We start from the raw sequence: 17,263 nt of genomic DNA, 5'->3' as shown, positions 1-17,263 counted from the left end.
TCAGAGTTCTTACAACATTCAGAGTTCTTACTTCTACATAGAAAATGTTAGGAGTGGGAACTGGAAATGGAGCAAGTATTTTAAAGCTTCAGGAGCTTGAGACCATTTTGTTAATGTTCTTAAATGATTTCATAGATGTCTTCAACAAAAACAAAGTAAGTATTTATCATTCTGTTTATTGTGAGTAAAAACCAAAGGATACTTTGGCTGATATTAATTTTTGCAACAAAAATAGTATTTTTGCCCAAACAGGATCTCCTCTTTTTATATTCATCAGCTTAGATCTTGCACCTATTTTGACTTATTTCCAGACTAAAATTGGATGGCACAAAACAAGGCTAGCACCTTCACATCATAAACACAGACATATTGCAACATCAGATCATTTAGGAATATTTCAAAGAATGGTCTTAAATGATTAAACAATTGATTGAAACCAAAAGATTTATAAGAGAATATTTTGATGTTGATGGAAGTTTTTTGTTAAAGTTGGTGTAAAAGGATTTTGAGCTCATTAATTATGAATATAGCCTCTAGTTGCAACATGAGATCTTGATACAAAAAAAGTATATTCAAACATTGCTTCTAATTCTTATCATAGTTTGTATCAAAGGATTCCTAGGCTTGTTCATTACAGATGAGAGGTACATATCAAAATAAAGACATAGTTAAATCATATTTTCTGTCATACCTGGGCAAATGAAGGCAATTAAGTTAATAAAGAGTGTTCCTTTTTTTACACTGTATACATAGTTGTATTAGATGCTATAAATTAACACTTTGCAATAGCATGAGGTCTTTTGTTGCTGAAATGGGAGGATAGAACCTTAATAGTTGTTTGACTAAGCTCTCTTCTGATATTTATACCCCTAATACCTAGTGAGAGAAAGAGGGCATAGCTTTCCATTGAAGAAAAATGAAAATCTTTATAAATATAACTGCTAATACTTTAATTTTCCCCCAGTAATGTTGTTTAGAAAGAACAGTGACCTATACAATGAAAAGTGTTTATTGGTTCTCAAATCTTAGGAAAAATTTTCAATAAAAAAAAAACAAAGTTTACAAATGAGATAGATATATATTTCAGATAATCTTAGTTAGATTTTATAGGATTCACTAATGGAAAGAGAAAACTCTTAAAGATTACCCTACCTAAAATAGAACAGTTATGAAAATTGTTATGATAGCCTAATTGTTCAGATGGTGGTTAGCTGTCTAACTACTGGGCATCTCCTTGACTAGGCCAGACAGCTCTTTATATTGTCAGGGTAACAACTGTGTATAAAACAATGAATATAAGCCTAAGGGCAGGGAAAGTAGTTTACATAAGAACTGTGAATTAGGCCTACCTTTTAAATCATATTATGAAACAAGGATTGTTTCTTATCATGTTTTAATAAAATTTTAGTTTAGCTAAATTTTGCTTTCTTAGAAAGGGGTTAGGTTAGGAAAATGAAACTTTCAGAGATCAATCTACAAACTTAAGTATGCCATGGGAAGGTGTTTTGAAGTAGCCTACCTACCTCCACTCTTTTTGCCTTCAGAGGTTACTGACCTTTAAAATATTTGCAAAATAAAAGTGAAACCTTGCAAAATAGATCCTGTGCTAAAATGAAGTACAAGACAATTGTTTTCAGCTTCACAACTTTGCTCAATCCCAATTTAAGAGGTTTCAAATATCAGTAAATACATCTCCTGGAGAAAAAAACATTGTTATGGCTTAAAAATCTACTTAAATAACAGGAACTGCATTTTCAAGGCTAACATCAAAGAAAAGGAAACCAAAAACTAGATATCAAGGTAAAATAATATTTTGTCAAAATTCTGACAGGTAATGGACCTGCCAAGCAAGTAAATTTCTAAGGATTAGAAATCAGTAGAGGGTTAACATTGAAGCTCAACAATACCTTGAGTAGGCTATGTTTATAGCCCTGGATACACTACAGAATGTTTTGTTTTCCTAACCCCTTTCCAACATATCAAAAGTAGCAAAACTAGTAGGCCTATTGTAAACATGCTTTCTCATGTAAAACAGTCCTACCAAACTGATAGGCTAAAAAAATTTTTATAGACTAGCCTTATTTGTTTCAGTAAAGGCAGAGAGTAGTGGCTCTTCAAAAGGAGACATGCTTGAGCCCAGGAATATGTAATAAAAAATAAAATAACTATCATTGATGAAATGATATCTTTAATATCCCTTCCTAGCTCATTTGAGTTAATAATCACTGGAGATTTTAATTTTCCTACAATTGAGCAGGTTGAAGGACATTTTTCATCTAATAGTAGAGACTCACCTTTTTTTATCTTGCCTATCAAATAATTTTCTTCATCAGACTATTGATAAGCCTACATGCTATAGAGCTGATCAGAATCCCTTGCTGTTAGACCTTGTCATATTGCATGATACTGATTCCCTCATTTGTAATGATTATTTACTGCCAATTGCTAGTAGTGACCACCTAGTTATTCTGCCTATGTTGTCCCTTAAACGTTGTCCTCAACCTAAATTTTGTCCTCAGACTTTCACCAATTATAAGGCAATACAGCAGGAACTTTCATCTGCAAACTGGTCAATGCTTATCAATATATCAATGAGTCACAGTTAAATTTCAAAAAAAAACTCTCCTTGGTCTTGAAAAGAAACATTCCAGGGTTATTTTTAGGAAACAGCCCAAAACACTTTTCTTCCTCACTGAGGAAGTTAAAAAGCTGATTAACCAGAAATCTATAGCTTGGAAACAGTAAATGAAGAAGAGGAACGAGGAGACCCATCAATTTATAAGGCAGTACAGAATTGTGTAACAGATTCTGTAAAAAAAACTGAAATCTGCTTACAAGGAAAAATTAGCTTCTGAGATCAAGTTAAACCTGAAATCTTTCTGGAGACATGTCTCTTCTAAAAACCCAAATAATCATACTATTCCTGACCTTGTTGACCACAGTGTACTACACTCATCTCCAATAGATAAGGCTGACATTCTAAATGCACAATTTGCTTCTGCCTTTACCCAAAACTCAGGTACCTCCTCACCAGATCCTCCATTGTATGAAGTGCTTTTCCCTATGCCTGATCTGTCAGTAAGTGAAGTAATGGTAATAAGTCAAAGGGACCAGACAGACCACATCTTCTTAAGGAGTGTCAAAAAGCTCTCCATTACCCCCTGTGCATGCTGCTCCAGTTATCTCTTCAAAATGGGGAACTACTGCATGATTGGAAGACATCTTATATAACCCAAATCCATAAAAAGCAATGAAGAGACTCAGCAGAAAATTACCCTCCTATAAGCATCACCTCTGCAGTTGTTAAGGTGCTTGAAAGATTTGTTAATAAAGCTCTAATTGAACATCTTGAGGTCAATAATATCCTTTCCACATCTCAACATAGATTCAGATCTGGTAGATCTGTGGACACAAATCTCATCCAAACATATGAATTAGTGACTACACTGCTTGATAAGGGTTTTCCTGTCAACATGATTCTTCTTGATCTGTCCAAACCATTTGACAAAGTTTGTCATGAATTCCTCATAATCAAATTGAGGGCTGCAGGTGTCAATGAAGGTGTTGTACATTGGATTATGGGCTTCCTTTCTGAAAGATCACAGAGTGTCAGAGTGTTTTATTCACAAGAAACTCCTCATTTCTCTTCTCCCATAACTGTATTAAGTGGCCTGCCCCAGGGCACTATTCTTGGACCACCACTTTTCAACTTCTGTGTTAATGAACTACCCACCCTTCTTTCAAATCATATTACCCTTTATGCTGATGACTCAAAACTAGCCAGAAAAGCAGCTACTCCCTCTGACCAGCAATCAATTCACACAGGTCTTGACAGTCAAGGAAGATGGGCTAGCATGTGGCTTCTGACTTTCAATGTTGACAAATGCCATGTAATCCATTTTGGCAAACACAACAAGCATCATAAATATTTTGTTCACAACAAACTTCCTTTCTGCTGTTTCTGATGAAAGAGATCTTGGGGTTATTGTAGATCACCAATTAAAGTTTAGCAGCCATGCTATGTCTGTTTCATCTTCTGTAAATAAAACCTTTGGTATCATAAAAAGAACCATCTCCAGCCAACACCCTAGAGTTCTTATGAAGTTATATTAGGCACTTGCACATCCATGCCTAGAGGTTGAAATATCATTGGCAGCCCCTTTCTTCAAAAAAGATAAGAAGTTGCTTGAGGATGTCCAGTGTCTTGCCACTAAGATGGTTAGCAACATGAATAAATTTATATGCAAAGAAAGACTACATTATTTGAAGCTGCCAATGTTGACAGAAAAAGGGTGACATTATTTTAACCAAAAAAAGATCCTCTCTAAAAACACCCTTCCTAGTCTCTTAGCACAGCCCTTGTATTCTGGTACTAGAGGACATTCATTGAAGCTCTCCATGCAGCATTCCATGAGTAGACATAGAAGCCACTTCTTCAGCCAAAGAATCATCAATATGTGGAACCAGCTGATTGAAGAAACAGTTTTTGCTACTTCAGCTGACATGTTCAAGTCCCACCTTGATAGGGAATGGCTCTGCCTGGAGTTCCTTTACAACTGGGAAGCTGCAGAATCCTTCACAGTCTAATCTAACAGCCACAATCTACACCAAACAAATTCTTTTTTTCATGGAGTATCACAAGGATGGATAATCCTTATATTGCTCCAAGCTGTGGTTTATGGTAATTTAAGGTAGGGTAAGACGACCGGTACTCGGTCACTTTGTTCACTCTTCACACTTTTTGACATTCAATCTACTATAACTACTTTATTATACCACCTAGAAATTTGATTTTTCTACTGTTAGAATTGTCTCTGTTTTTTGAACAAGTAGGTCATTAATCTGAATAGTTTTGCTTATACAGCGCTACATATTTTTGAATTTAGCAAAAGCTATCAGTTCAGCTAATACTCGTCATATAGTTTCTCCTATTGACAAAGATATTACGCAATAATACAGTATCTAAGTCAGAGCCTTGCTATTTCTCGGTCACTTCCAAAAAACCCGTTTAGACATTCTTTGCTGAGATCTATGACTCAGGCCCTTTGTCTGGTTATTAGACATTTTAATGTTTTGAAATTTGTTATTTCAAATTGGATTTTCAGAGCGAAAATAGTGGATCCAGGATTTTCTTTGGGGGGATGGGGCACATAATAGGTGCTTTGATAAACTTGCGAACAAAGAAATACCTCAATTAAAAGGGAATCTTGACAATTATGCGTCATACATAGGCCTAGGTAGTGGAAATGGTCTAAAGTGGTAAGGAGTTTGGCCTTTATTTTAATACAACCGGTTATATTTAATACATTAATTAATACAAACCGTTCAAACTGCTCAATGCATCAGCTCTTTGTCTCAATACATATTAATTTTTGAAAGGTTAATTATTTTTGGATAAATTTGAGAAATATGTTATTTTAAATTGGATTTTTAGAGAAAAAATAGTGGATTCAGGAAATTTTTTTGGGGGCGGGGGGGCGCATAATAGGCTGCTTGGATAAACAAAATTTTTATAAATTTTCTCAAACTCGTAACTTTTGATGGGTAAGTCTAAACTTGATAAAACTTATGTATTTAAAATCAGCATTAAAATGCAATTCTTTTGATGTAACTATTGTTATAAAAATTCAGTTTTTTAGTTTCGGCTACTATTGACCCGGGTCACTCCTTACTATAGTTCGTTACCACGAACTGTTTGATTAGCCATGGTTTGACGTCAGCAACTATTCGATTTTAATTCATTGGATCTCTTGAATTCTCTTGAAATTTTTTCTTGAATTTACTGGTCATTTTGGGATACACATGAAAACAAGAGCTAAGAGCTCATATGGCACTTGTGACAAGGTCGGAAGAGCCAAGAGCTCATATGGCATGAGCTCTAGCAAAAGTCTAAGAATCAATAGATTGTTTTAAAAGGAAAATCAGAGGCTTAATGCCGGTTGGGATTTAAAATAAGAGCTCTGAGTCACGAGGTCCTAAATATCAAAATTCATTAAGATCCTATCACCTACTCGTACGTTAAAAATACCTCAATTTTTCTAATTTTTCCCCTCCCTTCAGCCTCCATATGGCCAAATCGGGGAATCAAGGAAATCAAATCAATTTGTACTGTTCCCTGACGCGCCTACCAATTTTCATCGTCCTAGCATGTCCAGAAGCACCAAACTCGCCAAAGCACTGAACCCCACCACCTAACTCCCCCAAAGAGAGTGGATCCAGTCCGGTCACGTCAGTCACGTATCTACGACATTTATAAGCGTTTTCCAAGAATTCCGGTCTCCCCCTAATATCAACAGATTTGGTCAGGATTTGAAATAAGAGCTCTAGGACATGAGTTCCTTCTAAATATCAAATTTCACTAAGATCCAGTTAAAAATACCTCAATTTTTCTAATTTTTCCAAATTAATAATCCCCAGCTCCCCCAAAGAGAACGTATCCGTACCAATTATGTTAATCTCGTATCTATAACTTGTGCATATTCTTTCCACCAAGTTTTATCCTGATCTCTCCGCTTTAACCGTTTTCCAAGATTTCCGCCCCCCCCCCAATGACACTGGATCCGGTCGGGATATAAAATAAGAGAATTTGAGTTTCAAGGTCCTTCTAAATATGAAATTTCATTAAGATACGATCACTCTTTCGTAAGTTAAAAATACCTCATTTTTTCTAATATTTTAGAATTAAATCTCCCCCCCCCAACTCCCTCAAAGAGAGCAGATCCGTCCCAGTTATATCAATCCCGTATTTAATACTTGTGCTTATTTTTCCCACCAAGTTTCATCCTGATCCCTCCACTCTAAGCATTTTCAAAGATTTTAGGTTCCGCCCCCCAACTTCCCCTTCCCCGGATCCGGTCAGAATGTGAAATAAGATCTCTGAGACATGATATCCTTCCAAATATAAAATTTCATTAAGATCCGATCACTCCTTCGTAAGTTGAAAATAATTCATTTTTCTAATTTTTCAGAATTAACCCTCCCCCCCCCCCGCAGCTCCCCGAAAGAGTGGGCCCATTTAGGTTATGTCAATCATGTTTCTAGGACTTGTGCTTATTTTTCCCACCAAGTTTCACCCCAATCCCTCCACACCAAGCGTTTTGCAAGATTTTAAGTTCCCCCCTCAATTCCCCCCAATGTCACCGGATCCAGTCGGGATTTAAAATAAGAGCTCTGAGACACGATATCCTTCTAAACTTCAAATTTCATTAAGATCCGATCACTCCTTCGTAAGCAAAAAATACCTCATTTTTTCTGTTTTTTTTAGAATTAACCCTCCCTCCCAACTCACCCAAACAGAGCAGATCTGTGCCGGTTATGTCAATAACGTATCTTGGAGTTCTGCTTATTTTTCCCACCAAGTTTCATCCCGAACCCTCCACACTAAGCGTGTTCCCAGATTTTAGGTTCCCCCCTCCAACTCCTCCCAACTTCACCGGATCTGGTCAGGATTTAAAATAAGAGCTCTGAGACACAATATCCTTCCAAACATCAAATTTCATTAAGATCCCATCACACGTTCGTAAGTTAAAAATACTTCATTTTTTCTATTTTTTACGAATTAACCGGCCCCCACTCCCCCCCCCAGATGGTCAAATTGGGAAAACGACTATTTCTAATTTAATCTGGTCTGGTCTCTGATACGTCTGCCAAATTTCATCGTCCCAACTTACCTGGAAGTGCCTAAAGTAGCAAAACCGCGACAGACCGACAGAATTTGCTATTGCTATATGTCACTTGGTTAATACAAAGTGCCATAAAAATATAGGCTATCAATGATAGCAAGACCGAACCCAGGAACCAGGACTAGGTCCCCTCCCTCTCCCTCCAAAAAATGTTTATCCAACACAAAAAGATGTTTAAAGCATAAAACGTGTGAAATCCAACATTTTATGTATAAAACATTTTATGGTCGGGTGGAGGGGGATACGTGGGAGGATCCTTCCAAGGGGTGGATTTATCACGGGGAAGCGCATTTCCAAAAAGGGGATGCTGGATTTTCCAGCTTTATTTGAAAAAAAAAAAAACATTTTTGGTTACTTTTTAAGTAACCAAAAAATTCGAGGGAAATTAGGCCACCTCCCCCGCCCCTTATTGATCAAAATTGTCCGATCAAAAGTTTGAAAACACAATTTAGCCATACAAAAATAATATGCAAATTTCGTTTTAATTATTCAGTTACGATGAGCCAAAATCAAAATCTACATTAATTCAAATGCGTTCAGAAATTAAATAAAAAAAGTTTGTTTCCGTGAAAGTAAGGAGCGGCATTAAAACTTAAAACGGATAGAAATGACTCCGTATATAAAAGGGGCTGTCCCCTCCTCAACGCCCCGCTCTTTATGCTAAAGTTTTCTATTGTTTTAAAAAGTACAACTGTGACAAAGAGATAAATTTTAGCGTAAGGAGTGGGGGCGTTGATGAGGAGACAGCCCCTTTCATATACTGAACCCATAAAGGAGGATGAAGGGATTAGACCTTCCTGCTCCCCCAAAAAAATTTCTCCAACACAAGAGACGTATTAAAAATACATTTGTTTTTTAAGGTTTCTTTTTGCAACCCCTCCCCCCAGCAAGCCTTAAATGGTATTAAAGTTAAAATAAACCAACCCAAGTTTTTTTTTAACTTTTAATAGACTTCTAAATTGCATTTTGAGATCCGATGACAGGTTATGGTTTTAAACCGACAAGACCGGAAAGATAACGAATAAAGTTTGTGCGTAATGTATCAAGAAATAATAAATATTAGGGTGGCATTTCGGGTTTGGTCAAAGCACCTGCTATTGAAAGTTGTGAGTAATGTTGCCGAAATAGACATATCTTTGCATGAGCCCCTCAACGAAATACAAAGTGATGAAATAATGCATGCAAAATTCAAAGATGAAAAGTACAATATATGGAAAACAACCGACATTGCTACAAAGTACCCTTTGCTTTTCCTATGTCTTATCTTGTTGAAGCGGCATTTAGTCGTGTTTCTCAAATGTTATCGAAAGATCGCAATAGACTTGACATTGTGAAAAGGGGTGATCTTCGACTATCATTAACATCAATAGAACCAAATATAAATAAACTCGCCGAGAAGAATCGACCACTGGGATCTCATTGAATATTAAATTAAAAAAAAGTTTATTGTAACGGTAAGTAAGGAGCGACATTAAAACTTAAAACGAACCGAAATTACTCCGCATATGAAAGGGCTTTTTCTCCTCAATGCCTCGCTCTTTACGCTGAAGTTTGACCCTTTCTCTTAACTCTACTTTTTAAAACAGTAAGAAACCTTAGCGTAAAGAGCGGGGCGTTGAGGAGGAAAAGTCCCTTTCATATACGGAGTAATTTCTGTTCGTTTTAAGTTTTAATGTCGATCCTTACTTACCGTTTTTGAATTAATGCATTTTTTGATCTTGGCTCTCCGCACATAAATAATTAAAACGAAATTTGCATATTAATTAATTGCAATTAATCGGAAGATTTTGAGAAAAAAGAAGCGAAGGAGAAGGCCTAGTTGCCCTCCAAGTTTTTGACTACTCAAAAAAGCAACTAGAACTTTTAATTTTTTACAAACGTTTTCATTGGTAAAAAATATACGTAACTTACGAATTAACTTACGTAACAAACTTCTATATTCGTATGTTTTAATTGCGTATATGAGGGGGTTCAACACTCGTCGATACCTCACTCTTTACACTAAAGCTTAGATTGTGTCCCAATTCCTTAAGAATGACCTCTGAAACACAAAGGCCGTAGAATAAATAGTTGAAATTACTAAAAATACTTTAGCGGAAAGAGTGAGGTATAACGAGGTTTTAATGCTGCTCCTTATAGACATATCTTTGCATGAGCCCCTCAACGAAATACAAAGTGATGAAATAATGCATGCAAAATTCAAAGATGAAAAGTACAATATATGGAAAACAACCGACATTGCTACAAAGTACCCTTTGCTCTGGGATAAAGCGCAGTTCTACGTTATTACTTTTCCTACGTCTTATCTTGTTGAAGCGGCATTTAGTCGTGTTTCTCAAATGTTATCAAAAGATCGCAATAGACTTGACATTGTGAAAAGGGGTGATCTTCGACTATCATTAACATCAATATAACCAAATATAAATAAACTCGCCGAGAAGAATCGACCACTGGGATCTCATTGAATATTAAATTAAAAAAAAAAGTTTATTGTAACGGTAAGTAAGGAGCGACATTAAAACTTAAAACGAACAGAAATTACTCCGCATATGAAAGGGCTTTTTCTCCTCAATGCCTCGCTCTTTACGCTGAAGTTTGACCCTTTCTCTTAACTCTACTTTTTAAAACAGTAAGAAACCTTAGCGTAAAGAGCGGGGCGTTGAGGAGGAAAAGTCCCTTTCATATACGGAGTAATTTCTGTTCGTTTTAAGTTTTAATATCGCTCCTTACTTTCATTTCAAAAAACTTATTTTTTTTTATTTAATTTCTGAAAGTTTTGAATTGATGCATGTCTGAATTTGGCTCTCCATACATAAATTATTAAAATATAATTTGCATATTAATTTTTTTTTTGCTAAATGGCTTTCTCTTAGTTTTGATCAGACGATTTTGAGAAATGAGGGGTGGGGAAGGAGGCCTAGTTGCCCTCCAATTTTTCGGTTACTTAAAAAGGCAACTAGAACTTTTAATTTTTAACGAACGTTTTTATTTGTAAAACATATACGTAACTTAAAAATTAACTTACGTAACAAACTTTTATATTCTTATATTTTTGATTATATATATGAGGGGATTTGTCCCCTCGTTAATACCTCGCTCTTCACACTAAATCTTAAGTTTTGTCCCAATTCTTTAAGAATAACCCCTGAATCAGAAAGGCCGTAGAATAAATAGTTGAAATTACTAAAAATAATTTAGCATAAAGAGCGAAGTATTTATCTCCTCCTAAATACCTCGCTCTTTGTGGTAAAGTATTTTTAGAACCCCTAATATGCGTAATAGTCTCTGTTCGTTTTAAGTTTTAATGCTTCTCCTTACTTTCAATTGAAAAAAAATTTTCATGTTTATATTTTCATTGCTGTTTTTTTTAATAGTAATGCTAGAAAATAATGCGCCATTTTCATTGAATTTCTCTTCCCCAATGAAATATTCCTCCAAGGAAAGATCCTCCTATATAGCCCCCTCCCCTGAACCCCACACCCAAACCAAAAAAATTCCCCTGAAAATGTCGGTACACTTCCCAATAACCATTACTGTATGTAAACATTGGTCAAAGTTTGTAACTTGCAGCCCCTCCCCAAAGACGTAGATATGGTAAGTCATCCCCAAAGACATAGTTATTATGGTTTTCGACTATGCGGAACAAAATGGCTATCTCAAAATTTTTATCCGTTGACTTTGGGAGAAAAATGAGCGTGGAAGATTCCCTCCGATTTTTTTTTGGTTACTTAAAAAGTAACCAAAAATGTTTTTTTTTTTTTTAAATAATGCTGTAAAATCCAGCAACTCTTCATGAAAATGCTCTTCCCTGTGGTAAATTCACCCATAGAAACATCCTCTCACGTATCCCACTTCCCCTGACCATAAAATTTTTTATACATTAAACGTTGGATCTCACACGTTTTATACTTTAAACGTCTTTGTGTTGGAGAAATTTTTGGAGGGAGGGGACTGTTTTTCTAACTTGTTTTTCTAAGAAAATTTTTTTTCTAGCTTGTAATTCGATTTCCCGAAAATATTTGTCGCACGTTGGGATCCCTCATGATCTTAAAAAGGATCACAACTTAAGTGAAAACAGATCTTTCTTCAAATATAAGTATGCTACAAGAGTAGCCTATGTTTGAGTTGGAATCGTAGCCTATGCAAAAAAAAAAATATGGAAGGAATTAACAGCTAGAATTTTTTTATCAGAATGTTTCAATCCAAAATTTGAGATAGCATCCTGCTTTCTATGGCTGTAATGAGAGAAAGGTTAAGATGGCTAGGGCACGCTTTGTGGAAAAAGGATGAATTATTACCAAATACAGTCCTTTTTGGCTGGCCGTCTAGGGCTAAACAGAAAGCTGGTCATCCGCGGTTGGTGTGGGAGGATTTCATGAAGAAATATGGGGATTCATGGGGAATATGGGGAGGATTTATATATATATATATATATATAGCAGGCACGTACGCAAGAAATTTTTTTTCGGGGGGGGGGGAACCTCGAAACAGCAGATATAAAGTAGCAATTTTTTATTTAGTAATGCAAAAAGCACGTATATCGGAAAATACAGATTAACTTTAATTTGTAGTCTTGTAGCGGATGGGGGGAAGAAGACTGGAGCCTCAAAAGTACGTTTTAGGCTCAGGTTGTGTTCATAGCGATTTAGAATCAGTGATTAATCTATTATATCCCACTGAAAGGGAAATTTTAGGGTTAACAGTGCGATATGGGTGTTGCAGGGGGTAGTTCTCCTAATGCAAAAACGTAGATTTTAATGAAAAATAATAGTTTCCAAAATTGATCCATAAAAGCTGTACTTTATCCTGAAAAGGGGGGATAAACGCCCTAGTATCAAGGATAATTCTATTTTGCCGTGGAAAGCAAACTCTCTTTACAAAAAAACAACAACAGTACAATTGCTAATTACTTCAAAGAGGGTAAAAAGTTGGACAGAAAACGTATTAATAATTGGGCAGTGACTTGACCGGATAATTGCATGATGTAAAATCCCCCAAAAAAGGCTTCACAAATGTATCTAATTCTTAATAAACGTCCTATTTTTGCCAGAAATCCCAAGAAACCATTGGGAAATTAAAAATTTCACAAAGTTTCAGGCTAAACAAATGAATTTCAATTAACCTAGGTAATGACAACAAGCTACTGTTGTCGTTTCATGTGCAATTATTTGGTTCCTTGTTGGGTTTAAAATATTCAATAGCATATCACCCGCGAGGCGATTAGTTATCTGATTGTTTCGTACTTAGACAGGGAGATGATTCACAACAGTGCATTTTAATGTCAAAACATCCCAGCTCTCATTGAACCGTCAGATAAATAAATAGGGTAATTAACTTGAGTGAAAACAGATCTTTCTTCAAATATAAGTAGGCTATTTTTGAGGTGGATTCGTAGCCTATGCAAAAAGAATTCTGGAAGGAATCCACAACTAGAATTTTTTTATCTGAATAGTCCAATCAAAATTTTGAGATAGCATTCTGCTTTCTATGGCTCTAATGAGAGAAAGGTTAAGATGGCTAGGGCACGCTTTGCGGAAGAAGGATGACAAATTACCGACGATTGTCCTTTTTGACCAGCGGTCTAGGGCTAAACAGAAAGCTGGTCATCCACGGTTGGGGTGGGAGGATTTCATAAAGAAAGCTTTAAACGAAATGGGAATTTTCTGGGAGAGTGTAAAGAGGGAAGTTTTGAATATATTGGATTGGAAGAGGACTGAGCTTAGCCGTGTTGGCCTCAGAGGGCTTGGTGCTGCGGTAATTTGTTAGTAGTAGAAGTATTTTTTTGTTCAGAATAGTTGAAAGGCCGAACAATTATACCTTTCGAGATACCACGATCCTTCTGGGAATAGGTCTAAGTTATTAAATTTGCCCGTCGCTTACGTAGCCTATTACAGGGAAGTATACATACATTTTTTGAATGCGGGAGTATTTTCTGCAAGTGAAATTTTTTACGAGAATTTCCCATGGCAGGTAAGTTACTAGGGGGTAAATTTCTCATGACAAAATTTTACACCAGGGGAATTTGCTAGAATTCTTACACGAAGTTTTGCCGTAACACCACGATCCTCCTGGGAATATGTCTAAGTCATACCTTTTGTCTGTTGCTTACGTAGTCTTTTATAGGGAAGTATACATACATTTTATGAGTGGGGGAGATTTTCTGCTAGTAAAATTTTTCACGGGGAGAATTTCCAATGAGAGGGAAGTTTCTAGGGGGTGAAATTTTCAGGAGAAATTTAACACCAAGGGAATTTGCTAGAATTCTTATACGAAGTTTTACCGTAAAAAGCAGGGCGATGAGGGAGGGACAATCCCTTTCATATACAGAATATTTTCTGTTCTTTTTAAGTTGGAAGATATACTATCAACCATAAGTTGTCGAGCCAGCTCTTACTAGGTTTTATTTCTCGTTTAAATCTCTTTAATTGCATCTTCAAGATAGATCATTGGCAGGTGGTGAGAACTCCTTGATGTGGCTGAATTAGCGCATTGGATGTTTCCTAAATTTGTGAAGATACATTTGTTATATGGTTTTAAGATATATTAAATAAAAAAACATTTTTTTTTACTGAAAGTAAGGAGCGACATTAAAACTTAAAACGAACAGAAATTACTCCATATATGAAAGGGGCTGTTCTCTCTTCAATATCCCGCTCTTTACGCTAAAGTTTGACGCTTTCTCTCCACTCCATTTTTTAAAACATTAAAAAGCTTTAGCGTAAAGAGCGGGGTGTTGAAGAGAGAACAGCCCCTTTCATATACAGAGTAATTTCTGTCCGTTTTAAGTTTTAATGTCGCTCCTTACTTTTGGTTAAAAAAAACTTGTTTTTTATTTATTTAATTTCTGAACGTTTTTGAATTACAGCATGTTTTGATTTTGGCTCTCCACACTGGAATAATTAAAACGAAATTTGCCTATATATTTTTTTTTGGGCTAAATGTTTTTCTCATAGTTTTGATCGGATAATTTTAGAGAAAAAGGAGCAGAGGAGGCCTAGTTATCCTCCAATTTGCGGCTACTTAAAAAGGCAACTAGAACTTTTAATTATTTATGAACGTTTTTGTAACTTACGAATTAACTTACGTAACGAACTTCTATATTCGTATGTTTTTACTACTTATATGAGGGGGTTCGCCCCCTCGTGAATACCTCGCTCTTCATACTAAAGCTTATATTGTGTCCCAATTCCTTAAGAATGGCCCCTGAATCACAAAGACCGTAGAATAAATAGTTGAAAATACTAAAAATACTTTAGCGTAAAGACCGAGGTATTAGAAGGAAGTGAACCCCTCATATGCGTAATAATTTCTGTTCGTTTTAAGTTTTAATGCTCCTCATTACTTTCAGTTGAAAAGTCCTTCAGTCTTTGTTAAGTTTTACTAATGTTGCATACCGCCAAAAATTATTTAATTAAATTTAGGTTTATCAACGGAATCTGTCCGTATTACTACAAAAGCCAACTGCAAGGCGAAGATCTTCATTTTGTAGTAACAAGGAGGAGAAATTAAAATCATAACTTCTTTTTACTGTCAAAAATTTGTTTTTGAGTCTGTCTTGCTATGGCACTAAGGCAAAGAAATTGATAGGCCTATCATTACTTTTTTGGTAGTCTGTTTTGGTTTTTTGGGTTTGCTTGTTTTGCAAAGAGGGATGGCTTTTACAACACAGCCTAGTAGTTTTTTAGCGAATTTGTATAATAGAAAATAAATGCACGAGAAGCGCAAAATTTATTAATTTAAGTTTTTGTGAGAAATGATGGCCACTTTACTGCCTATTTTCATCTAATCAAAGCTCCGCATTATACAACATATCACCTCCTCTGTTCATCTTAAAACATTAAAATAAAGGCCAAACTCTTTAATACTTTAGACTATTTCTCTACCCTACAACGCATAATTGTTGAGGTTCCCTTTATTTTGCGGGCATTTTTTTGTTTGCAAGTTTATCTAAGCAACCTATTATGCCCTCCCCCAAAGAAAATCCTGGATCCACTATTTTCTCTCTGAAAATCGAATTTAAAATAACAAATTTCAAGACATTAAAATGTCTAATAACCAGACAAAGAGCCTGAGTCATAGATCTCAGCAAAGAATATCTAAACAGGTTTTTCGGAAGTGACTCAGAAATAGCAAGTCTCTTGACTTGAGAGACCGAGTATTGGGTGCTCAGAGACCGAGTATTGGGCATGTTGCAATCCAATCAAAGATTCTGCCCGGGATTTAGTCTGTGACCGACAACCGGTGGGTTTACCCTATCATAATAATTGACAACAACTGATTTAAAACAGAGAAATGGGAAAGACCAAAAGTGATTCATATTTTTTTATTTTCAAATAGTTTAGATCTATATTAGGCCCTTAGAAGGGGGTTGAGGATGATTTGTCAAAAACATAAACAAAACCATAAAAATGAACATGAAATTAGCAAACTAAAACAGCCTAGGCTATTTCTCTTGTTGCTCTAGCATGTCTTGTTCTGAAGAGCCATTATTCTAGATATTTAACCTTTCTACTAACATGTTTCCTTTTAGGGAGGCAACCCCCTGAAGAACTTCTGACTTGTCCTAAGCCTATTGGCTAGACTTGTCAACAAGCCTAGGTAAATATCATAGCCTATCAATCTAACTAGTTTCACAAATTATAATTTACTGGAAATAAAAGGAAAATAGTGAAAAAAAAGGTTCCCCCCCTCCAAAATAGGCCTATGTTAACAGGATTATTCTGCATAGGCTATTATGAAATGAAAATTGTTTGATTAACATGTTTTCATATGAAATTGACTAACCCTGTAGTTACACGATAATTTATTTAACACATTTTAATAAATGTTGAGAAAGAATAGGCATCATTACCATGTATGTTTCCACCCTGATACATTTCGAATTGATTTTTAATTTCTTCTTTTCTTCTTTAGGTAGAAAAGGTGTGCAAGGCTGAGAATGAAGGAAAAATAAAATCGCTAACAGCTTGGGAAACAATCCCTAAGTAAGCGAGAAATCCCTAAATTTGAAATTTGACTGCTATACTCTCCAACATATTAAAAAAGGTGTATTTTTTTTATTATATTAGTCTTTGAAACAACTTTGAGGCAAATTTTTTTTTGGATTTAGGATGTTTTCCACATAAGATAGAAAATTATGCCGTCGATGGTGATGCCGTCCTTTGCAAAAAATCCTTCGACTGGGGGACAAAGAGAGATACAGAAATCATCACCTCAGTAGGATGTGATATATGTCGATAATATTGCAGCTCTATGTAACACATGACTATTTAAAATCTTTCAGGGTGGGGCAAAACATTCTGCCTGCTTTACGGTCATTTTTACCGACTAGTTTTGTTCAGTCTGTAACTCACATAATGTTAAATTATGTCATATAATCTTCATACCTTATAACCTAGAATATGGTTTATTAACTGCTTATCGTAAAAATTATTTGCACAACTATTTAGTCACCTAGGAAGGGTTATTTATATAGTACTGGATAGTTGTTGACCCTTATGTACTGTGTAGAAAAACCTTTGATTTTGTCAAAAAACCTTGAAGCTTAACGAATTGTGTTGTTTTTCTACATTCTTACAGAA

General features: G+C 35.6%; 1 protein-coding gene across 2 annotated transcripts in view; it reads right to left on the bottom strand.

The window, feature by feature from the left end:
- LOC136031663 (cell division cycle and apoptosis regulator protein 1-like) overlaps positions 1-16,619 on the bottom strand; it is an 82,054-nt gene extending 65,435 nt beyond the window's left edge. For both annotated transcript variants that reach the window (XM_065711335.1, XM_065711336.1), the window contains exon 1: positions 16,534-16,619. In XM_065711335.1, coding sequence (XP_065567407.1) covers positions 16,534-16,558 — 25 coding nt within the window. In that variant the 5' untranslated portion in view covers positions 16,559-16,619. The remainder of the gene's footprint in view (positions 1-16,533) is intronic.
- Positions 16,620-17,263: the final 644 nt, after the last annotated feature.

Source organism: Artemia franciscana, chromosome 10 (genome assembly GCF_032884065.1).
Source record: "Artemia franciscana chromosome 10, ASM3288406v1, whole genome shotgun sequence".
Lineage (NCBI taxonomy): Eukaryota > Metazoa > Arthropoda > Branchiopoda > Anostraca > Artemiidae > Artemia > Artemia franciscana.
The sequence above is the reverse complement of the archived record's forward strand: the minus strand, read 5'-3'. Positions and strand labels throughout refer to the sequence as shown.